The sequence below is a fragment of the Aythya fuligula genome, chromosome 5 (genome assembly GCF_009819795.1).
Source record: "Aythya fuligula isolate bAytFul2 chromosome 5, bAytFul2.pri, whole genome shotgun sequence".
NCBI lineage: Eukaryota > Metazoa > Chordata > Aves > Anseriformes > Anatidae > Aythya > Aythya fuligula.
This window is the reverse complement of record NC_045563.1, coordinates 48,255,769-48,281,018: the sequence shown is the minus strand read 5'-3', so window position 1 is coordinate 48,281,018 and position 25,250 is coordinate 48,255,769. Positions and strand designations below refer to the sequence as shown.

Below are 25,250 nucleotides of genomic sequence, written 5' to 3'. Positions count from 1 at the left end.
TCTTGTGACTGTACGGTTGGGCAGGTAATTAGATTAAGGGTCAAGCGTGAGAGATGGATTAGTTTAAGCAGTAGGTCTGCATATGGAGTGTGTCTTCCATTTGCCTTCAAACATATGTTTGAAGTATTATTGTAACGCTCTTTTCTTAATATTTAGACTTTGAAACAAGACGGCATGGTGGAATCGATGCAGCTAGATCTGGAGCAGACAAATGAAGAGCTTGACAAACTGAATACAAGCCATTTAGAGGAAAGATCTCAACTAATTCAAGATCTCCAGAAACGCGAAAGAGAAATTGATAATCTTAAAGAATCACTGGCAGAAAAAGAGAGGGAAATATCTGCCTTATCTTTGAATATGACAGAATATTCTGAACAGGTTGTTATCCTGAAGCAGCAAGTGCAATGCAAAGAGGAAGAAATAAGAGGGATGGAAGAAGCTTTATCAAAGGCTGAAAGGGAAGCTCATGTACTGAAAGAAGTACAAACAGCTGATGTCAGAGATGCAAGTGTGAAGATATCTGTCCTTTCTGAGCAGAGTAATACAATGAGACTAGAGCTAGAAAGAGTTAGAGTTGAGAATGAAGCTAAAACCAAAGAAAATGAGGAATTAATAAGACAAATCAGTGAGAACAGCATTACAATTAAGGATCTTCGTTCCGAGATCAAGGCCAGCAATGTTACATACCATAACAATCTTATGGAGTGTGAGTCACAAATTACTTTACTGAAAGAACAAATTAGCAAATCATCTGAAAAGCTACAAGAAACTGAGAATAAACAAAGAAAAGAAACTGAATATTTGAAATCTCAGATTGAGGAAAGCAACACACTAAAAGAAAAATGGAACAGTTTGCTTAAAGAGAAAGAGAGTAAAGAACAGACACTTGAAAACGAGTTAAAATCAATTAAAGATTTATACAACAAACTAGTTTTGGAAGATGCTAAAAAAGATGAAGAGTTAGCTCAGTTGTGTCAGAAGCTTACAGAACATACTGAACATCAGGAAACAATTAAAAAAGAATTACAAGAGAAACAAGAGATCATTATTTCATTAGATAAGAAGCTTGGGTTTTTGGAGCAACAAAATGAAGAGACTAAACTTAAATTAACTGGAGATCTGAAAGCCAAAGAGACATGTTGCAAAGAGCTTAATAACCAATTAAGTGAAATACATAAACAAATTAACAAGATGGAAATAGAGACACAAGAGAAAGCTTCAGCTAATAAGCAATTGCAGGCAGATCTTGAGGGGAAAGAAGAAGAACTGGCAGAGCAAATAAAAACAAATGAACAACTGAAAAAAAGTATAGATGTAATGGAAAAAGAGAAGCAACAGTTGATCAGTGAAAATGAGAATTTGTCCAAACTCCTGGATGTAAAAGAGTGTGAATTGTTAAAGAAAATCCAGGCTGTGGCAGAAATAGAGAACAAATTATCTGTTAGCACTGCCGAGTACCAAAAAACTGTTTCAGTACTAAATTGTGATAAAAACACTCTGGCAAAAGAGATTGAACAACTTTCAGTACTTGCAGAGCAAAAAGAAAATTCAGTTGCAGAACAGCTGCAGAAGAAAACAAAGGAATGTAATGTGTTAGCTGATCAATTGTTTGAAAGCAAGGAACAGGCACAACAGTTGCATGAACAAATGCAATCACTTCTCATTCAACTGAAGGATGCCAAAGACAATGAGATAAAGAAAGAAGAAATGATAAATAGTAAGTTATCTGAATGCGGTACCCTAATCCAAGAGCTCAGCCATAGTAAGGAAAAGAATTTACTACTGCAGGAACAAGTTCAAAGCTTAACTTTGGATATTGAAGCTAAGAGCAGGTGTCTAGAAGAAAAAATCCTTCAAAATGATTCATTACATAAGGAAATGGAAGACAGTAAAAATTATGTTGTGGAGTTGCAGGATGAGATTAAAAATCTTAAGGAAGAAAAAACAAAGTTATCTCAGTGGGTAGAGGAAAGAAACCTGACTGTAAAAAGTCAGGGTTCAGAACTCGAAAAACTTCATAAGCAAGTTTCAGACAAAATTGAAGAAAGCAGAGTGTTAAATAATCAGCTACAACTATTAAGCAAAGAAGTGGCTGTGCTTAAGAATGAAAAGGAAGACCTTTCAAACTTACTGAGCGAGAAGTCATGTGAATTTCAAGTTCTTCAGTCACAGTTGGTGCAGCAGCAGTCTGAAGTTACTTCAGCGAGGCAACAAGCACACACAGCAGCTCTAGAAAATGAAAAATTGAAAGTAGACATTGAAACAGTAAATGCTATGGCAATGAAAAAGTCAGATGAAGTAGCTGCTTTAACTTCACACTTGTCCCAACAAAGTCATAATATTTTGGCTCTGAAGGACCAAATTGATGGCCTAGTGATTGAGAAAGAAGACTTAAGAACTGTCTTAGAAGAAAAAGAAACTCTAATTTCTGAAAAAGATGTTTTGATACAGCAAATGAAAGATAGTAAAATGGCAGGAGAAGGGCAATATTTGCAAATTGTTTCAGATCTGCAAAACCAAATACAAACCCTAGGTTTTGAAATCAGTCAGCTTAGGCAAGCAATGCAGGAAAAAGAAAATGAATGTAAGAGACAAGCCCAAGAATTAAAGTTATTAAAAGATAAATCTGAAGAGTCTGATGTACTTAGGGTTCAACTGTCTGAGAATATGGAGGTTATTTCTGACCTTCAATATCAGCTTAGAAATGTGACAGAAAAAACAGCACAGTTAAATGATTCAATTACACAGAAGGATGAATCTTTAAAACAAAAGTCAGATGAGTATGTCAGTTTAAAAGCACATCTTTCTGATGTACAGGAATCATCTGTTTTGCAGCAGAAGCAGTTAGAGCTTTTAACTTCAGAAGCAGAACAATTAAAAGCACTTGTTTCAGAAAAAGATTCAACTGTCAATAGTATGTCATTGTTTAGTGAGAGTTTAAAGCTGCAAATTCAAGAAAAAGAGAATGAATGTGAGGTATTAAAGAAACAGGTGGTGGAGCTGGAGGATGTGAAATTGAATTTACAAAAAGAGTTACAACATCAGAAGAATGTAATAATTGAGATGGATCGTTCATTGTCAGAAAAGGAATCGTCTCTTGTAGAAAATAAAAGTCTCCTCAAAACTCTGAAGGAGAAAGCAAAGAAAGATGAAGAGAATATAAATTTAATTTCCCAACTCACAAGTCAGGTACACGACCTAACAAAAGAACTACAAAAATCTAAAGAACTAGTCCATGAAAAAGAGAATGCTTTGGTTTCTCTTCAGGAAAAAATTGAAGCACAGTATGAACTAAAAACTGAGTTCGATGCAGCTCTTAATAAAAAAGAAGAAGTTATTGCTGGACTGCTTAATTCTGTGAAGGAGAAAGATACAAGTATACAGTTGGCAGATAGCAACATTAATATTCTTTCTAGTGAGATTGCGGTTCTCAGAGAAGAATTAGAGAAAAGTGATGCAGCCATGAAAAATCTTACTAAGGAATTTCAGGAAAAGAATGAAGACTTTAATATTAATCAGAAAAAAATCGATTCTTTGACAGTTGAGCTTGAGACTGTAAAAAATGAATACCAAAAAGCACTAGACCAAATAAGTACATGGGAACAAGATTTACAGCAAAAAGAATTGGCTGTGGAGTCCCTGCGTGTGACGTGCAGTGAACAGGCAGATAACATAGCATGTTTAAAGTTAGAGCTGACGAATGTAAATTCCAAATCATCTCAAGACAGCCACGACAATGCGCTTTTAATAGGTAATCTGCAAAGCCAGGTAGAATCTTTACAGAAAGAAAAAAATATGTTACAAGAAGATGCTGATAAACTGATGGCTGAAAACACACAGCTTACTGCATCTCAAAATCATTTGCAAAAGAAATTGGAAGAGCTCCAAGAAATTAATGAAAAACTAGAAACCAGTGAGAATTATTCAAGAATGCAGATAGATGCTGTCAAACTGCAGATGAAGACTGAAAAAGAGAAGTTACAGATGCAGGTTAGTGCGAAGGGTGAAGAACTTTCTAAGTTAGAACTTAAATTTAAAACTCTAGAACAAAATCTACTTGAGTCAGAAAACAAATGGGTGACAGAACTCGATAGGGCAACTTTACAAAATAAAAATCTTACTGAGCATTTGAGCAGTTTAGAAAGTGAAATGAAATCAAAGGATAACAAAATCCAGTCTTTACAGCAAGAGCTGGATCTTTCCAAAGAGGAATTAACTCAAACCCTATCTCCATTACTTAATAGTAAGCTTTTGTATAAAGAAGAGAATGCACAGACTTCAGATTCCCAACTGCAGCTAACTGATAGTAAAATTCAGTTGGAAAAATTCTCCACTCTGATAACTACTATTTTGAGCAAAGAAGCAGAAGGAGAACAATTGCAACTGATTCTTTTAGAAAAACAGAAGGAAATAGATATCATAAAAGATGAATTAAAAAGCATGCGATTACTTGAGAAAGAGAAGGAGTTGCTGCAGAGTGATATTGAAAAAATGAAGGGTACCTATGAATCTGAAATTGAATGCCTATCACAAGAAATGGTCACTGTCAAGGAAACATTATGTAAGCAACAGTCTCTTTTGAAAGAAAGAGAGGAATCATTTGCAGAAATGAACAAGCAGGTTGAATTTCTTCAGGACAAAATAAATAAATCAGAAGAAATAGTAAGAACCAGTCAAGAAAAATTGAATGTTGAAGGTAAAAAAGTAGCAAGTTTTCTTGAAGAAATGGGAAAAAAAGATCAACTCATAGAAAACTTAACTTCACAGGTAAATCAGCAAAAGGATTTAATTTCTGGTCTAAGCCAGCAGCTGAAAGAAAAGGACTGCTCTGTTGCCCAGGTCATGGAATCATTGTCAAATGAAATGCTGAATTTTTCAGAAGAGAGGAATACATTAAATCGCAAGCTGCAGGATCTGGAAGCTGTTCATAATAGTTCTGTAGAAGAACTAAATAGAGTACTGCAGGAACTTGGGGATTGTAAGAGAGAACTGGAATGTAGTCAAGTTATGTTAAGCGATAGAGAAGCTGTTGTTAAAGATTTAATGAAAGAAAAAGGGGAGATGCAGTTTAATCTTGAGAAACTTGGCAAGGAAAAAGAGAATCTGAAAAAGAAACTTCAAGCAGCACTGATAGTAAGAAGGGATCTAATGCAAAAAGTTGGAAAACTAGAAAAGAGTGGACAGGAAGAAATAGAAAAAGAGCAAAAAAAATCAGAGGAGTTGTTGAAGAAAGTTACTGAGTTAACAGACAAGCTGAAACTAGTTGAAGTACAAAATAATGATTTTGAGTCTAATCTTGGAACTTTGAAGCAAGAACTTTTAGAAAAAGATGCCAAAATAAGTGATTTAAATGAAATGTTGTCTGCAAAGGCCTCTCATTTAGAGCAACTTGAGACCAGTATTGCAAGACTAACTGATGTTATTGCTGAAAAACAAAATATATGTGAACAGAACCTAAAATCTTTAGAAGAAAAGGACTGCATGCTTGCTCACCTACAATCTGTGCTTGATGAAAAAGTAAGTGCATATGAAGAGGAACGTTCTCAGCTCTTTATAGCTCTTGAAAAGGTGAAGTCTGAAGTTCAGAGGGAAGAATTATTGAAAAATTACAATTCTGAAGAGACCAATTTAAGTGCTGGGGACCATAAGAAATGTTTGGACTCCAACAGTGAAATTAATATTATGAATCAATTAAAAAGGGAAAAAGAAACCTTACAGGGGGAGCTTTTGGGAAAATGTGAAGAAACTGATGTGAAGAGTTTGGAATCAGAAAAATCAAGAAGCAAGGTTCAGATTGCATCCTTGAAAGAGTCAGAAAACGTAGTAACTTCAGTAACAAGGAAAGAGACTGAATTAGAAGAACTAAGAAGTAATTATGCAAAGATTCAGGAAGAAACAGACATGTTAAAGGAAGAGTTGAGAAAAATATTAGTTGAATTCGTTGGGGAAAGAGAAGAAACTCTTAAAGTTGACTTAAACTCTGTGAGACAGCAGGAACAGTACCAGGAGCAATATAGGGACAGTTTGTTGGAGGACTTAAAGCAGCTAAAGAAAAAGCTGAAAGCATACGCGGCTGAAGTTGTAGACATTAAGGCAATGCTTGAACATGTCAATAATGAGAAAGAAACACTTATTAAAAAAAATGAAGAGGATTACAAGATGAGTCAGGAGAAAATGCACAGATTGAGAATGAAAGCTAAGAAGGAGGTTGCAGAAAAGAATGAGGAAATAGAAGCATTGCATTCTTCACTTAAGGATTTCAGAGAGAAACTTGATCTGGAAAAGGAATTATTAAAGGAAGCTATAAAGGAGGGCCAAGAAGAAGCCCACCGTTATAAAGTGGCATTGGAAGAAATGAAGAGCGAAAAAGAAGAGCTTCTTAGTTGTATAGAGAAGTCCAATTTGGAGCTAATTAATATGAAAAGTGAGGTAAACCATTTCAGTGAAGAAAACGAAAAGCTTCTGAGAGAGCTATGTATACTACATGAGAAGGCTGAGATAAGTAGTCCTGTGGTGTCATGCAAAGAGTTTAAGGAAGAAAATGATACTGAAAAGGAACAGAAAGAGTTCTGTTTAGAAAGCAATTCGCTTCAAGGAAAATTGCAAAGTAAAAGCACTTGTTTTCAACTATCAGAGACTGATTACTCTGGGAAAACTAAACTGAAAGAAACAACAGAATATCAAATCCAGAAAGAAATGCAAATAGGTCAAGAGCCACTGGTAAAAACTGTAAATGTAAATAATTCTAAACCACAAGAGCAAAGAACTACAGCAGAGGAGAGGCCTAGAGAAGACCGCCTTCAGAGAAAATTACAAGCAGCTTTAATATCACGGAAAGAGGCCCTGAGAGAAAATAGATGTCTAAAAGACCAGATTGATAAGCTGATATTAGAAAGGGAGGAACTGGTGAACAAGACAGGTACACTTGAACAATTGTTGTTAGAGGTTGGTAGAGAAAAGCAAAGTTTGAATACTGTTTCTCCAGTATCTGAAGAGGAGAGCCTTGTTTCTGAAAATGCTAGACTGTTGACTGAAAATGAAAACCTCACTGCTGCATGTGAAAGTCTTAAATCTACCATGGAGACTATAGTTCAGGAAAAAGAGGCCTTCTCTTTCCAGCTAAATACCTTAAAAGATTCTCAGACAGTTGAATTAACAGGATGGAAGGCTAAACATAGTGAATTAAAGCAAGAGTATGAATCGCTCCTTCAGGCTTACGAGAATATCAGTAGTAAAATAGCAGATATGAGGCAAGTTATTGATGCCACTAGAAAAGAGAAGCAAGAGGCTATTCAAAGACTCAAAGAAGGAGAATCTGAGAAGGAGGCTCTTGAGAAGCGTTTTCAAAACCTCATTGATGAAAATAATGTTATTAAGGACCAACTGAAACAACTCAGTGAATCCAAGAAATTGGAAGTTGATGAATTACAAAGTAAAGCAAAAAGGCAGATACGTGAGCAAGAGGCGAGGATAAAAGAACACAAGGATCGTCTTCAGGAGCTCACTCAGCAGAATCATCAGCTGACAGAGGAAAACGAGCAGCTGAAGCAAACTTCTGAAAGTTTAAAGCAGACTTTAGAGAATATTCAGAATGAAAATGACATTCTCCATAATAACATCAGTGTAACTAAAGCAGCTCTGGAAGACCTTCAAGGTCAAATGGAAACATACCAAAATGATATGCAATCTAAAATGACTGATGCATTGTATGAGAATGAATCGTTGTTAAAGGACATTAACATGTTAAAGGATAAGCTCTCTGAAAAAGAACAAGATGTGCTTGTCCTAGAACAAGAAAGAAAATTAATTTCAGAAAAAGTGAAAGAAACTGAAAAATCTTTGGATTATAAAAATCATTGTATCACAAAGCTGGACATGGAATGTAAAAGTCTTAACCAAGAAATTGTTAGTCTAAATGAAAAAGTTAAGATTTTAGAGGATGATAAATGTCTGTTACAAGAGGAATTAGAAAATGTACAAGAAAGTTCTTACAAAGTAAAGAATGAGAGAGAATTTCTTGAAACAGAATTGCTTAATCACATTAAAAAAATTGATCATCTTACTGATAGAGTGAAATCAGTACAGATGCAGAATAACTTGCTGTTACAGCAACTGGAAGACTTAAAGGCAGAAAAATGTAACGTGATTAGAGAAAAAGAAGAACAGCAGTTACACCTTGTAAAAGTGTTTGAGGAGAAGGTGAAATGTGCCCAGAGAGATAATAGTGGAAGTAAAAACAAAACAAAAGAATTACAAGAACTCTTAAAGGAGAAACAGCAAGAGATCAACCATTTGCAAAAGGATTCTATAAAACTCCAGGAGTTGATCCTGGATTTGGAAAGATCTGTGAAACTGTCACAGTCAAAAAGTGAGAAATTTGAAAAGGACTTAACTAATATGTCGGAAAAGCTTGCCAAATCAAATGAAGAAATAAACCATCTCAATGAAAAGCTTTCTTCACAGGTGAGCTTGTTGGATCAGTCAAAGAATGAAGTGGACAGGCTTACAGCCGAGAATCTAAATTGGAGAAAAGAACTTAAGAAGAAAGAAGATGAACTACAAATCCAAAAGAGAGAACATGTGACAGAACTGGAACTTAATCTTCAACAATCAAAATCGGTTCACAAAAGAGAGTTTTTGAACCTGGAGGAAAGACATAGTGCCCTTCAGAGAGAAAAAGACAGGGCAGTTAGTGAGATTCGTGAATTGCAAGAGGAAGTTAACTTTAAGGATTCTCAAAACAAGAAACTTCAGGCAGATTTGAATGCAGCTTTGGCACGATTAGCTGCTTTTGCAAAGTGTATGTCCTCTCTTCAAAATGACCGGGATAGGGTAATCACGGAAATGAAGACCTGGGAAATGCAGTTCAAAGAGGCCATCCAAAGTAAAGAGAAACAGATAGAAGACAGTAATAAAAGGATAATGTCTTTACAAGATGAACTGAAAGACAAAATGACTCAGATTCAAGAACTGAATATCAAATATTCTGTGGTAGAGGAAACAAAGGATGAACTGTACTTGAGGCAAAAATCTGCTGATACACAACGGCATGAAGAGCTCTGCAAAATAAAAGAAGAGAATACCTCTTTTTTTAACAGGCAGCAAGAATTGGAAAGTGCTCTTCAGTCAAAAGAAGAAGCTTTGCAAGCACTCCTTAAAGAAAATAATTCTCTTAATCATCTCATAGAGAATAGTAAAAGTGCAGGAAGAGAGATAAAAGCACTGGAAAGTAATTTTACAAGACAAGAACAAGAATTGCAACAGCTTCTAGCTGAAAAGGAAAAAATTAATGCTGAATTGGAAAAGCAGATTACCATTTCTGAGCAAATGAAAATCATGCTAAATAATAAAGATAAAGAAATTTCTTTACTTATTTCTTCAAAAGGTGATGAAATTTCTGACTATCTGGTTCAGGTACAGACTCAACATAGACAACAGATCAAAGAATATGAACTTCAGTTAAGGTCTCTGCAGAGGGAGAGAGAACAATCTGAGGAGTCCTGTCAGAGGATGGAAAATGAACTAAGAAATCTCCAGATGAAAGCAGATAAAGCAGATCAAGATAAGGCTGCAATTGCCAGTGAAATAGATGCTTTTAAAAAATCAATGTCATCTCTTCAGAATGATCGGGATGATCTTTTTTCTAAATACAAAGAGTTGGAACATCTTCACCAAACTGTCTTACATGAGCGGGACAGTCTTATAGTTGGCAATGCAAGTGAAAATAATGCTTTGAAACAAGAATTAAGGATACTTCTCAATCAGATAGACGATCTTCATTCTGAAAATGCAATGTTAAGTGCACAGCTAATTAAGTATAGGGAAGATCTTAACCAAGTTTTATCTCTGAAAGATCATCAACTGAAAGACTTACTTAAACAGAAATTGGATTTTATTAAAGGCCTTGAAAAAGAAAAATACGATCTTCAAAAGCAAATAAAAGACATGCAACTATCCAATCAACTGCAAATAGACACTGCTATATCTCTGGAACATGAAAATAAAAAATTAGTGTCTAAAGTAAATGATTTAGAATCTTTAATTGCATCATTAAACAAGGAGAAACTTGTTTCTGAATCTGGAGAGAAATTGTTAACTAGTGGTAGTATTCAGAAAAAAGAATGTGTATCTGATGGACTGTATGGAGCAAAACTTCAGAAGAGGATTCAGGAAGTCCAGAAATCAGTGGGCAGAAATGCAGATGGGGAATACAGTAACACTCTTTTGACACCTGAGCATGGAGATGAACCTGATGCTTTAAAGGAGGTGATACTAGAAATTCAATCTCAGAATAGAGAGCTGAGATCCCAAAATGAGGCCTTTGGGAAAGCAATGACTGCTCTACAAAATGACAGAGATAGGATAATAGAGGACTTAAAGATACTTCAGAGCAAATACACATCAGAACTCAAGTCCGAAAAAAAGAAAGGAGACGAACTTGAAGCTGAATTGGATTCCTTTAAATCACATCTTGTCAATATGCTCAAAGAAAATGATCTTCTGAATAAGGTGCATTTTGATGCTGCAACTAAGGTTACACTTCATCAGATTGGTGATGAAATTGAAAATCTCTGTAGGACATTAGTCACCCATGAGTTGGAGATTAGCAGACTGTCATCTGAGTGTGGGAATTATGTTCACCAGATTGAAGCGTTTTCCAAGGCTATGGCCAGTCTTCAGGATGACCGAGACAAATTGCTGCAGGAACTCAGCAAACAGAAGGTAGTTTCTGAAACTAAACAGGGAACAGCTTCGTTTCCCATTGCTTGCAACAGCATCGGTGAGATAAATTTTTTTAAAAGTAATTTGGATAGGCCTCAGATCAATTGGGAAAGATTGGTAAGTTTTAAATAGCTACATCAATGTGTGTTTTTTTAATACTTAGAGACATTATGGATTCTGAAGTTTAACATCAAGATTTATGCAAGTGCCAAGAAAACATAGTATGATTAGAGAAGACATGCTCACAATTTTGATAGTTAAGGTAGTTATCCTGTTAAAGAAGAGCAAATGGGAAAACAAACAAACAAACAAAAAAACATAATTCTGTTCTAGAATTCTAACACTAATAGAGCTTCAAGCACATATTTTTCATTCCAGCTCACTAATCATGTTTATTAAATGTAGGCTAAAGAAGGAGCCAGCCTTGCAGCTGTTGAAATATCAAAACTGAAGACCAAGGTTGATGAGTTGGAGAAGGCATTGCATCAGACAAAAGCCTTCCAAGCAGAAACCGAGAGAGAGATTGCATCATACCAGAGTGAGCTTGCTGGATTGAGGTAACAAATAATACAGGTGGATTTTGTTTAGAATTCCTCAATGTCTTCACAACCTGACAGTAAACTGACAGAATATTATGTATTGTCTACCAGAAGAATATTTCCATAATATTCGCAGTCAACTTTACACAGTTCTCTTTCTTCCCATTTATCTTTGTAACCTTCTGTAGTGATCTCTTTGTTTATGCAAAATTTCAATCAATCTTGAATGAATGTTTTCTCTCCAGCTGGTGACTTGGGTATATGAAATCACAGCTTAAGAATCATATTTCTATGCATGGTATCATATTCTCTTCTCAGTAAGAGTATCCATTGGGATGGCTGAACGTTTTCTCCATTTTTTTTAATAGACATCTGAAATATTGCAAGTGTGAGCCAACTACATATTGAAAATTAACTTCATTTCACATTTGAGCAATATTTTTGTAGATTGAAGGGTTCACTTCAACATTATTCACATCTTGCACTATCTGTGTGAAATGAATAATGTGATGCCTTTCTGTGAATACCATATGAGGTCTGCGTTCAAAGAAGGTAGTAGGCATTTTTAAGTGGCACTCAGTAGAGACAGATCAATATTTGGTTGTCCTAGACTGTTCAAGTTTTAAACTAGTTGGAGGTGATTCGAAGTGTGAAAACATGTTATCATCAGTTCAGTGAAAATAATTTTGTTTGAATTTCAGGCTAGTAGGCACTATCCCTGGTGCCTTACTGTATTTTACTGTCTGTAGTACAATTTATGCCATTAAAGCCTCTGTCAGATAATACCTGTTTTATACTAGAGAAGGGTGTGTGTGTGGAGGGGGGATGTAGATCAGAAGGCCAGCCCCACATTTTTCTTTGCAAATGTGAGCAAGTTAGCATGAGATAATTCAAACCACATACTAATTAGTAGACTTGACAGGTTGACAGTTTTTTCCAAGTATTTTTCTAAACTTCAAAAGCGTATTTTAAATTGATGTTATGCCCTTTGTAATTTCATTTGTATTATGACAGCACTTTCTGGAGATGTGGTATGTTTGCTTATTTAATAGTATTTTGAGTCTAGGCACTCCTCTTCAAATTTACATTGTTTGAAATGGAATAGACTGTATATCTTGAGCAGCACTCAACACTACTATAACCTAGGGTTGCTCTGCTGCCCAACATTATTCTTTAGATAGCTCAAGTATGTATTGCATTAAGAAATATTATCTTTAAAGACAGTAGACTCTTGTCTCCAATCCAATGAAGTAAACATGATGATATCACTTTCAAAGCTTTCTTTTTTTTTTTAAAGCAGACCTCTTCAAACTGAAATATGCATTGAGAATGTTCATAAAATGGACCATATTTACATATATTTGCTTAAAAACTGCTATTATTTATTTTAGAAATAACAATTAGAACAACTTTATCATTCTCATTGACTTGTATCTAGTATGTTGTTATTTAATGGCTGGTTTGTTATTTTATGTTCAGAACGGAAAAAAGCCTCCTCCTCTCAGAGTCTGAGGCACTGCGAAATCAATGTCAAATGACAGTTGCTGAGAAAGACCGACAGATTGCAGAACTACAGAAGCTGCAAGAAGACTTGATTGTTAAGAAATCAGTCTCCACCAGCGGCAATTACCCAGTCAAGGTAAACAAATAAAACGTGGCAGGTAGCACTAACCTGCTTCAATTGATTTATTGTACAGCACACTTCCTAAATGAAAACTATATTGTATATGATAGTGAAGGGTGGGATGTTAATGGGTGCATTAACTTTATGTCAGTGCTTCTGGGGTCAGTCAAATCAGTGAACTACAACTATCTCACTACAGGAAGGACATTGAGGAGGTGGAGCACGTCCAAAGAAGGGCAATGAACCTGGTGAAGAGTCTAGAGAACTAGTCCTGTGAGGAGCAGCTGAGGGAGCTGGGATTGTTTAGCCTAGAGAAAAGGAGGCTCAGAGGAGACCTTATTGCTCTCTACAACTACCTCAAAGAAAATTGTAGCAACGTCGGGGGTTGATCTTTCTCCCAATCAACAAGTGATAGGACAAGAGGTTTAGGTTGGATATTCAGAAAAATTTCTTCACTGAAAGGGTTGTGAATGGAGCAGGCTGCCCAGGGAAGTAGTTGAGTTAGCATCCCAGGAGGTATTTAAAAGATGTGTAGTAGATGTGGTGCTTAGGGACATGATTTAGTGGTAGGTTTGGCAGTGCTTGGTTAGTGGTTGGACTTGATGATCTTAGAGGTCTTGATTCCAAGCAAAGGAGTTGCAATAATTTAAAACAGTTTTTAATGGAGTCTGATGTTGATCAACTTCTTTTAAACAATAAAAAAGTTTCTTTTGCAATTATAAAATAAAAAACTTGCTGATGCGATATGTTGCAATGGTCAAAAAACATTGAAAGAACTTTCATAAAGAAATAATGTAGTTGTAAAGGAAAAGGTGAAGGACTGCTACAAACCAGTAATACTTACTGAGTCTTAGCCAGAAAGGAGTAACAATTTACTATAGTTGAATTGTAATGGTATTTGCACCTGACTGAGTTGCTACTGTTAGTGGATTACTTAAGTTATCTTCCAAGTGACTATTTTAGGTTAGTTAAATCCAGAATACGATATGAAGAAGTTCAAACTAGATGAATGAGGAAGAATTTGGTTCAGCAGTAGACCTGGTATTGATAAATACAGAGATAGATAATGGAAAGAAAAATAACTAATACAGTTTACAGCTTTCTTGGTTAATTCTGTAAAATCAAGAAGAGAGCATGGAACTTCAGACAGCTCACAGAAGAATACTTAAGTAGTAGCTGAGATGAAACGTGCTATGCCCACGAGTGAGAATATAACTCTGGAAATTCTGGGTCTATAATTCTGGTTTCTTTTGCCAATTTGGTGTCATTTGCAGTTGCAGTATTGTAAAACCAGTGTCACTAGTTGTTCCTGTGGCACATGTTTGAAAGAGTAGGATGTTGTACTATTATTTGTAGGGTGCCAACAATGTATTTATTGACCACTGAATCTTTGCATGTTATTAGAGTTAATCAGCTGTCTCCTGTCTGTTTTTGCAGATTATCATTAAAGATTTGAGGAAATAATATTTTTGTTTGCCTTTTCTGTGCCAAAGGAAGTAGAGATGGGCTATCTTCCTTGTATTTTATTAAAAATAACATTTTAGCTGGTCAAATTATGCCTATCATATGTTGTTCGTTTTTCATGGTTAAAACAATATATCAAAGCTGTTGAACCATAATGTCCGTTGGGTTATGGAATATTTTATGTGGTACAAGTCTTTATTTCATGATTTTATGAGAAGATAGATTCCAGAAACCATTGGAGGCAGACTGCTTTCCTTCATTATATCAGATCAACATCATAATGTTGGCCTACTAGATACTTACAACTTTGTCCTTTTCAATTAGTGATAGAGTTTAATTATTTTTGAAAAATGGACTTTCAGCTTTAAATTCATATTTAGAAAATAGCTATTTTTTTACCTTGTTATGAATATCCTACATTATTAATTAGAAAATTGATTTTAAAAGGTGTATTTTGTTCATCTGGCTTTACTGTTTTTCCACTTCTGTGCTTCATGCTATTTGCGAATGTACAATTTAGTTGGCATGTTTCTTCATGGTATTTTTTTTTGTATTGAAGTTTTAAGTTGAAAATATTTAGTAGTACATATTTAGTAAAGCCTCTTGCAAATGCAAGATTAACTTGTGAGAATGAAATAATCTTGTGAAAAGGATATCGTTGTGTAGTCCATATGTATTTAGTGTTGAAATTGTATACTATTTATAAAAATTCCCATGTTATTTACCATTGAATATGGTGATACTTTAAGGTTTTAGAAACTGCCTCCCTTGCTGGAAGTGCAGACAACCCTGAGGAAATCAAACATGTCTTGGCTGAGAAGAATCAACTTCAAAATGAGTTACAGCGCTGTCTTCAGGAGATGCACCAGAAAGATCTGCATTTACATCAGATTAATTCAAAGGTAACTTAAAACAACAACCATCGTCCTAAAGAGTTAATTTGAATTTGAGAGTTGTCAACATAGAAGTACTGCTGAACTGGTGGTATCTCACATAATTGAAACTGAGTGCTTTAAAACTTAGGTTCTTCATAACATCCCAGTTGGCTCAGACTACAAATTGCAAACTTAAGCTCAATGTGATGCTGCGGCCTTCCTGGCTACTTATTCGAGTGAGATAAGTTTATTTGAATCTGCATTCTAAAGAGACATTGCTGAACTTGAACTCAAAGTATTTTTCATTAGACAGAAACAGATGTCTGTCTTAGCTGGAACAAGATTTTAGCTATCTCATACCAAATGTTAAAAACCTCAAAAATGTTTCTTAACAGTGTCTTTATGAACCCTTATGTGGCTGTTAAGATGTGGGGGGTGCGTGTGTGTGCATGTGTGTTCAGTTTTGTTAGCAGAAGTTTGTAAACGTTCTTGGAAATTCCCTAAACAGTTATCTTGCTTCATGTAGTTTGGTATGCAGAGAAAATTAGGTTTATGTTACCTTTCATCTGTGATTGTGTCTGTTTTCACTGCTTCACCCAAACGTTTTATGAATCTAAGAACAATTTCAACAAAATTTTAAAACGGGCATAGTAATCTCAAGCTCCCACAAGATGAGTATGTGGGTAAAGGGTGGAGACCCAAAGTACTGTTCTGTTTTTGAAAAGATGAAAACTCAACAGCTGTACATTCCTTGATTGTCTGATGAACATGTTTATACTATTCAATTTACTTAGCTATATTCATTGTCCGGAAGTCAGAGCTAGGTATACTGTACTTGGCCACACAGGGATGTCATAGCAAACATGGGGAGGAAAGCATTGGGGAAAAGCTGCAGTTACCCTTTTGTCATATAGATTACAGAGAAAACCAATATGCAGGTTTTATTATTTCTGCTGCTCGTAAAATAGATAGTTAAATCTAACCAAAATGACCTTGCCAAAAAATTGATGCAATTTTGAAAACAGTACACAATTATATTCAACAACAGGTCTCAAATCTGTAGTGATTTCCTGGAGGACATAATTCCTTTTTTTCTTTCTTAATTAAAATATTATTTTCTTTCAGGTTGTGCAGTCAGCAGAAGAGAATGCTGTCTTGTCTGCCCAGTTGAAGACTCTGTCTCAGACTCTGAGGGATAATCAGCTTCGTTATACTGATTTGCAGAATCGTTATTTAAGGCTGGAGAGAGAATATCAGACAATGCAAGTGACGTCTTTCCAAGGCATTGTTCAGGTAAATGAACATATGGAAAAGTTTTTAGGGTTCTTTCTTCTGTGCTCATGCTTTTGCTGTTTTTTTGTGCTAAACAAACAAACAAACAAACAAAGTGTTTATTAATAAATAAAAAATTTAATATACAGTAAATGCTTCCTGTTCTACTGATTCAATACTTCTGCTAGTCTATGATGCACTGAAGATAACTGTCTTTATAGCTATAAAGATATTTTTATTTAACTTTTAATTTAAGGAAGATCTGTACTGACACTTTTTTCATTTTGAGGTATTTTTGAAGTAGTCTACAGCTGGTAGATGTAATTGAATGATCACTAATCATTGGATTAGTAAGGTTTGGTGATACTTTCACAGCAGACATGAATCATTTTGCAAGGTCTTTGGGTAATATTTTGAGAAGTGAGATCTATGTAAACAGTTCAGCATTTCAGTATCATTTGCAACCCATCATATACATATGTAAGCTTATTCCTTTATGATCCCTTCAATTTGAAATGTTTTCCTGTACTGCCTTGCTTGCTCAATAATGAGTGATTAACGAAAGACCTTACAATATTATGATGACCTATATATAAAACAATCCATATTCTTCCAGAAATGGAAATTATCTAGAGAGAATTGTCAACTGTAAAATAAATGAATCCCCCCTTGTTATCTCCTGGTTGATTGCAAAGCAATAGGCTGTTTCAACACAGTTCTCAGTGCTTCCACACTGCATAAAGCTCACTAGCTCTGAATTTAAACATTACATATAAGGATGCTGTAAGCTTTATGTTAGGCATAGATTATCTGAGAGAGAACAAAAGGGAGACTTACCTTATTCAGACTCATAGTACCACCTGTTCTTCACATAGATATAGCCATCTACTCCCGGGCAGTTAATCAGTGCCACTCCAACTGGTAATCCTAGCTTGCTCATGACTTGTCCTAGTCCTACGGCATGTCCTAGTATTTCTGTTGTGCTGTTTGTTTTATACCATATAGCAGCAAACTGGGCAGGTAGTGCTGCAGTAACTAGTCAGGATAGTCAGAGGATATGATCAGGAGTACTATGTGGAGTTTTGGGTGCTATAATATAAGAAAGATAAAATATTAGAGAGCATCTAAAGGAAGACTGTGAAGATGGTGAAGGGTTTAGAGGGCAAGATGTATGAGGAGCAGGTGAGGTCACTTGGTTTGTTCAGCCCAGAGCAGAGCACACAAAGGGGAGGCCTCATGGCAGCCTGCAGCTCCCTCACGAGGGGAGCGGAGGGGCAGGCGCTGAGCTCTGCTCTCTGGGGACAGCGACAGGACCCAAGGGAACGGCATGGAGCTGGGACAGGGGAGGGTCAGGCTGGGGGTTAGGGAAAGGGTCTGCACCCAGAGGGTGCTCGGGCACTGGGACAGGCTCCCCAGGGATGTGTTCACGGCACTGAGCCTACCAAGTACAAGAAGTGTTTGAACAGTGCTCTCAGACATATGGTCTGATTTTTGTGTGGAGCCAGGATTTGAACTCAGTGATCCTTGTGGGTCCATTCCAACTCAGGGTATTCTATGATTCTGTGACTATATTAATGGGGGATTTCTGTTCCTGGAGTGGAGTTCACAGATGTGAGAAAAAGGATTCAATACTCTGCAGAATATTTCTGCTACTTCAGCATGAACTGGCTTGTCTACATGGCATGATGAGATACCACACATATTTTGTTTCAGATTCTGTTAGTGTAATAGCTGCATTTTTTATGAAACTATGGTCAGTACTATGTTACTATGTGGATTTGGAGATGTATTTATTGCACTGCAGACATAGCTTGAATTGCTGTGTTATGCAGCGTACATGTATCTTCCAAGACTGGCAATACACACAGTCATAGTCTTCAACTTTCTGTTAGAAGACAGGTTTGGAAAATTGCAGCTGCGGAAATTAAATGTTCAAATGACACAACAGTGTTTTGTTCCACTGCTTTGTGGTGGTTATAGCTTCTTTAATTGATATAAAGATTTTTACAAGTAGAAAAATGGTGACTAGCTTTTTTTGCCCTTTAATATTTTCTAGGATGAAACTAGAGCCGAAGTTCCCCCTGGAGCACCACAGGAAAGATCTGCAGTTATTGTTGAAATAGACAATATGGAGCTAAATGAACTCAGAAAAAGGTGAGGACTGAGAGTGTGTATTAGCAATATTGGTTTCCTGAAAGCTGCGTTGTAAGTGCAAAAGTAACGCTTTTATCTCTCTGAAGTATTTTTAGGGGAAAGATAAAAGTGTGCATTTACAGTGGATTAGAGGAATCAGTCTCATTCTTGAATTATTATTTGGTAGTATTTGTGGTTTAGTTTTGTAAAGATACGTACTTACTGGTGACTTTATTTAAGTAATTAGAATGAGACACTTCAGATTAGGTAAGTCTTTACCACAAACAGAATATTCATTAATTAAAAAAAAATAAACAAACTCTTTCGGTAGATAAAATATGAGTTCATATTTCATTTTGTTATAGGCTTGCGGAGACTGAGCAACAATATGATTCAGTGCAGCAGGCTCTCTCACAGCTGACAGAAACATTGTCAGAAGAGAAGAGAAGGAGAGAAGCTGCAGAAGAAGCTCTTGGACTCTCTGAAGAGCTAAGTAACAGGTAAATAATCCTGTAAAACATGATTTTTTGATTTTAAGGATATACAACAGATTGCTGTATCACATAAGTGTTTATGCTTACTTGAGTATGAAATAACCTGCGTGTTCAGAAAACTTAAGCCATTTTCCCCCTCTGGTTCCTCTTCTGGTTCCAATTCCCATTGGATGAATCGATATAGAGGTCTTCATTTACAGTAGGTCTGGAATAAATGCAGAGTGTACTACAGAACTGGAAAACTGTGTCAGATTCCTTAGTTTGCCCTTTATTTTTAGTGAGATTAGTGATAAGTTTACCTGTGCGTGTTAGATTTCTGATAATAGAACAGAATCAGTTTGTAAGTCTACAAGTCTATGATACCTGAAGCAAAGAAAATTCATGTGTGACTGTGTTAAAAAGCTGGTTCTAACTCAATGGATCAAGAAAGTGTTAATGGCCTCTGATTTTTTTTTCCCTTTATTTAGCCTTTTGCTTTTGAAGGTCTTTTTCTTTTTTTTTTGAGTCAGAAGAAATGTACTGACAACAGCTTTAGTACGGTCACATTTTAGATTTAAAATATTATCCATCTGCCTGCATAAAATCTCCATCATTATCATCATAAGAAAATCACTAGTCAGCTAGCAATGGTGAGGGTTATTCTGAATAAATGAAACACCTTGAGAGTAGATTGCAAATGGAGACTGAAGATGACTTGGCAACATAAACTGAGTTTTACTGCTTTTTGTGGGGAGCTTCTCCCTGTAATGTAAGTGTATAAAATAATGTTTCTTATGTTAATTTGGAATTAGGAAAGATAATTCAGTATTTCATTGTCTCCCTTTACTTTTCCCCTAGATTTGAAGTAAGTAGTTACAGGTCTGTACCTAGAGAATACACCGTTCAGATGGAAACTGAGGAGGAAAGGGAAGCCTTAATCATCAATCCTAGTGAACATGTTATTGTACGAAAGGTAAGTGAATGAAAAGCTTTTAAAAACCCCAAATTCTAATCTACATATGTAGTGTGCTAATTGTGTACTGCTAATTGCAGATAGGACAGAAGGCAGCACAGTTCATTATTTTCTCCCACAGTACTATTTCCTTTCTCTTGTCTTCCTTCTGCTATGCCTCTGTCTCTTTCAACTTACTCATTTTTGAAGTGCAGATCTCCTTTCTGAGTCACTGGGAATCACTGATTTGGGTTGTCTTCTTTGTATGTAAACACTAGTGTCAAGCAGCTACTTGTCTAATCTGCCTTGACTCTGAAAAGCTCTCTGTGAAGTACTCTTTTTTACATATCTTGGGGATGTGTTGGCTATGGAGAGGTCCATTCAACATAGCAAAGTAGATAATGAAAATACTTCGTTCTGTCAGGGTTGTGGATGATGGGTCAAACATAGGCAGCTGCATAAACTATGCCACATAACCCATTACATATGTTCAAATTAAAATATAAATAGTCTAAGAGTGTAATTTTGTTACACATGTGGCCATTAAATAAAATGTGTATGTGTATAATTATACATCCTCATCTTTAGAATGCATATGTAATTACATAATGCGCAAATACCTTATATCCATTTTTCCTCCGTTTATTACTGTTTCAATTTTATCTTTAAATAACCTATAGTTATGGCCTTTGCTGTGGCATCCATTGCTGCATATCAGAGTTTGAGGGCATAGAGTGCCTTGGAAAACTAGGTTACAGTAGAGATTCTTCTCTTCTGTATGCATGAACACTTACTTGAAGTTTTTGTTTCCTAACCAGGTGAAAGGAGGAGCCCTTTCCTTTAGAAGATGGCTTCGAGGACGAAGTCTTTACTGTTCTAAGCTGCTGACGTCCAGAGCAAAATCCCGCTATTTATTCCTTACATATTTAGTTACACTACATCTTGTTGTTTTACTGTGCCTCACTGGTGTTCTCTGAATGCACTGCATTTTCTGGGTAAATTATTTTCCTATAGGTAATGGTGTGCCAATTGAAGATAATAGACTTTTCACATGCTGCTGTTAAGCTATGCACTGGACACAGTTGTATATATTCTTGTTACACTACATGAATCTTGAGCTTCTTGTAAGAAATTTGTGTATATCACAGTTGCTCCAAAGTTGATTTGAATTGCTCTTTAACAGTGGGATATTATATTTGCTAAGGAGAAAATATTCCCCTCATTTGCCCTATAAAGAAACTGCTGCATACAAGTTATTTAATATTGTTTGTGAGTACATAATGATTGATTACTACTGAATGGGTTGTAAATGATATCTTTTCTAAATAAATTTTATTTTAAGAGTTAAACTATACATTTTAAAGGAATATTCAGCTATTACTGTTTATTGGCTTCTTGATTATAACAAGAAGTTTTATAGAGTGCAATAAAGGAAGAAGAACTGGATTTTCGATGTGTTGGTTTTTTTTTGACTGAAAATAAAAGGCTTAAGTCAGCTTTCTTTTATATCAAGTCCTTATAGTTTGTATTGGCTGTTGTCAAGGAGCACAGATATGTATGTGGTAATATGATAAGCCAAAGTGTAAGCATCAGTCAGGATTCAGAAGTGGTATGAAGAAATGTCTTAAACTTCTTATACTCCTTTATTTTTGTTAAAAGGTGCAATTCCTGTAACTTTTTTTTTTTTTTTTTTAATTCACTTCTTCTATTCTTTGTGGGTTTAGTTACTGTGTCTTTGAGGCAAAATGTTATTCAGCTGCTCAACACATTAACTTCAGGTTTATAAATCTACAACCTGATGTATTTTATATATTCTATAATACAAGTGAAGAGAGGTTACATTTTCAACTTAGAGGCTATAAAGCAGAGGATTTGCATTCGGTTTCTGTAGATGCCTAATGGAGCAATATGGCTGGTATATTTATACATCTGTATTTTGTTATAATCTCTGCACAACTATCTCTCCTATTCCCAGGACAGTTTATTATGAAGACTGTGGTCACTTGAAGCTAGAAAGTTGTTTTTTCTCCTGGTATTGTTTGCTGTTTGTTCTGTGTTTTGTTCGTGTCTGTATAAAATGGAGATGCATTCAAAACAAGCCAAGGCTAAAGAAGCAGACATTAAGTCATAAAAAGATTTCCTATTTGCTAGACTGAAGTCTTGTGGGAAAAGAAAAATTTAGTGAGTATGAAAATGGAAGGATTGCATCAGTTTTACTGATGGGCTGATACAAGATTGACATAGATGTTAATGAGGTGAAATATCTTCTTATGGTGCAAAGATTCTTGTATATGAGGTCTCCTGTGCAGTCACGTTACAAGTGAGAAAGGATTGGTTGGCACTAGATGATTGCAGAGTTAACATCTGCCATATTGTGTCTAATATTCTGCATCATTTGTTTTCGTCACATGGAATGGGAAATATTGCTGGCCATAATTACCATTCTAGTTAACGCCTGGAAACTTCTCTTGATGATCTTTTAATATTTCTTAGCCTGTTAGTGGTCTGTATTCCTATATATGTCAAATATATTCCTATGTAATAGATATATATATATATTTTTTGTGGAATAGTTACTGGTCATCTCTTTTGAATGACTTATTGCTGATTCAGTCCCTGTTTTCAGCCATAGTGTCACCCAAGTACTGAGATAAGTCAGCTATTTTCAGGCTTTGCACCACACAAACAAACAGCAAGTACAGTTGAAATATGAGTATTGTACGTGGTAAGACTTTTCCTTTTCCAGCTTGAAGATGGCTGCTAACAGGATGATAATGAACTATTCTTAGCTATTTGTGTTAATAGTGAAGTAGAATCCTTTCCAGCGACAACAGTGGACCACAAATCTTTCCAGTCTTGCTCATCTTATTTTTGTCTTCAAGGGAGATAGAAATAAATAAATAAATAAATAAACAAACAAACAATGACAAAAAACCCCTATGTCATGAGGCACTGCAAGTTAACATGTGGGAAAGGATCCAGAGATAGTGGAAATTCTGCCCTAATTTATCCAGACCTTTATGCTGTTCCTGTGATAAGCACAAACTGAAAAAAAAAGTTTCCAAAAATGGCTTGACACATGTAGATATTCTGTGAACACCATTCCTGAAGCTGATATAAATGTAATGGAAGGTGAGATCACTTCATTTACAAAGACGCTTTTACAAATCATCACCATTTCCTGGGTAAGTACTGCCCTGAGAGTTTTTGGTATTACAGTTCATGATTTTAATGCTTCTCTTTACTTGTCTGCCATCTTTTGGGGATATGTACACTTTCATCTTTCCAAACTGTGGACTTGGATACAGCTTGCTTCAGCCATTGAAGGAATTCCAGAGGGTCTCCTAGTGTAAGGTAATTCAGATTTTACTGTATGATTGCAGGGAAATGTAGATGTCTCTCATCACTGGAAAGATTAGTGGTGTACAGTAGAACCTTCTTAGTCTATCTGAAGGCTTGAAAAAACACTTAAGTGCAAACAGAACAACTAACTATGAGCAGCAACGATAGAAACCGTGTTGAAGCACAAGGTGAATGTGTTCTGTCACATTTAGTTTTCTCGGAGTATTTTGTACTGGAAGACTACATACATAAAATGTGTGCTGTCTTGAGAATTAATTAATTCTGTATTAATTTCAGTTCTACCTACACTTGTCCGAACTTGTTGGGGAGCAAGGAGGGATGGGCAAGTGTTGTGGGGCAGGCTTATGTGAGGCACGGAGGCTTGAGGTTTTGATTGAATAGATAATTAAGGTATCTGTCTTCAGCATAGACAATAAGGAGTTTTATTTAGTGAGCACTAAATATGCATACAAAATGCAGAATGAGCTAAGCAATTTAAAAGTTTTAATAGTTCTCTCTGGATATTACGCAGAAACCAGTAGAAACCAAGGGGAAGCTTTCTGTTAATTTTATTCAATTTTGGACTCGGAATTAGAAGAAATTGAAATTAAAAATCAAGGAAATTTAGGAAAGTCTTTGTGTCTTGGAACTTCATCTAGTGAAAAGATTTCCAAATGACTGCTTTGTGGAAGTGATTATTAAACCTATAAATTGAGCAGCTGCAAAGCAATAATGACAATGAAAGGTTTTATATTTCAGTAGTGCTCTTTATCATTTACCTTATGACCAAGTAATAATAAGCAAAGCAATGTTGTTGCTATTTTTTTAAGCAAGAAATGAACAGATTCAGCTGTTGATTTTCTTAATAAGTTTCAGTGACTTCTCTGGAATTGAATCAATACTGAATAAAGGATGTAAAGTGCATTACTGTTAGCACCCCAAAGTGTAGCTTGTAAGGATGAACTGGGGTTTACCCCTGAATTTTGTTTCCTTGAGTATGGCTGTACTGACATTAGTTCTGTATGCACGGTTACATATAAAATGCTGTTTTCATGAATGAAAGTGATTATTATTTCTCACCATGGAGGACTAAATATCTTTGTCATATCCAGTCTTTAAAACCATGGAACAATGCTGAACTCTCAGAGCCATGGAGAATTTCTCTACTTCCAGTATCTCTACTTTGAAATTGTAGTGTCTCATCTGATGCAATTCCTGCATTTAAGAACCAAATTTCCTTCACTTCAGGCTCACAGCAATGGAATCAGAGTCTGGATACAGTTCTGTAAAGCTGTATAAAGCTGGTAAATGGTTAGTTTATTGCATTCTAAAAGCCTTCTCCTTAGGGTTTTGGAAGAAAGCAGGTTCATGGCAACAGGAATGAATGGTCAGAAATACCAACTACTGGAACTGATGTTCCTAAATCAAATCTGTTAGCAAATTTATGTGATAATTTTTTTTTTTTTTAAGGGAAGGAATCTTCTACTCATAGGCAGATCAACAACAGTTAAAGCAATTACTGCTATTTTAAAATAATGTCATCTTTTTTTAATTATGCTTCTATTTCATCTAACGATGTTTTGATCAATTATATGTCATAACCTTACTCCATGAAACCTATGGGAAAGGATTGAACACCAGGAACTTCCTGCAGCTCAAGCTTCTTTTGATACAGAAGGGGCGCAGCCTACTGTCACTGCGCAGTCGTCTGTTGTGACAAAAGCTGGGTTTTGAATGTCCAGGGACTTCAGTATTATTGCAGGGATCCTCTGAAGAGAATGAGACTATTTTAAATCCCACAGGTAGGGCAGAATGACTTGGTCTGAGGGAAAAACCTGAATTTTACTGGCTGCT

The 25,250-nt window shown here is 35.7% G+C and overlaps 1 protein-coding gene across 1 annotated transcript in view; it reads left to right on the top strand.

Moving 5' to 3' along the window:
• The window catches only part of LOC116489902 (golgin subfamily B member 1-like), a 45,914-nt gene extending 24,414 nt beyond the window's left edge, over nt 1-21,500 (top strand). Inside the window, exons 21-29 of the mRNA XM_032188643.1 lie at nt 157-10,722; nt 11,128-11,279; nt 12,741-12,900; nt 15,099-15,251; nt 16,350-16,517; nt 18,553-18,650; nt 18,995-19,129; nt 19,961-20,075; nt 20,873-21,500. Of these exons, the coding sequence (XP_032044534.1) occupies nt 157-10,722; nt 11,128-11,279; nt 12,741-12,900; nt 15,099-15,251; nt 16,350-16,517; nt 18,553-18,650; nt 18,995-19,129; nt 19,961-20,075; nt 20,873-21,031 (11,706 nt within the window). The 3' untranslated portion in view covers nt 21,032-21,500. The remainder of the gene's footprint in view (nt 1-156; nt 10,723-11,127; nt 11,280-12,740; nt 12,901-15,098; nt 15,252-16,349; nt 16,518-18,552; nt 18,651-18,994; nt 19,130-19,960; nt 20,076-20,872) is intronic.
• The last annotated feature ends 3,750 nt before the right edge of the window (nt 21,501-25,250 follow it).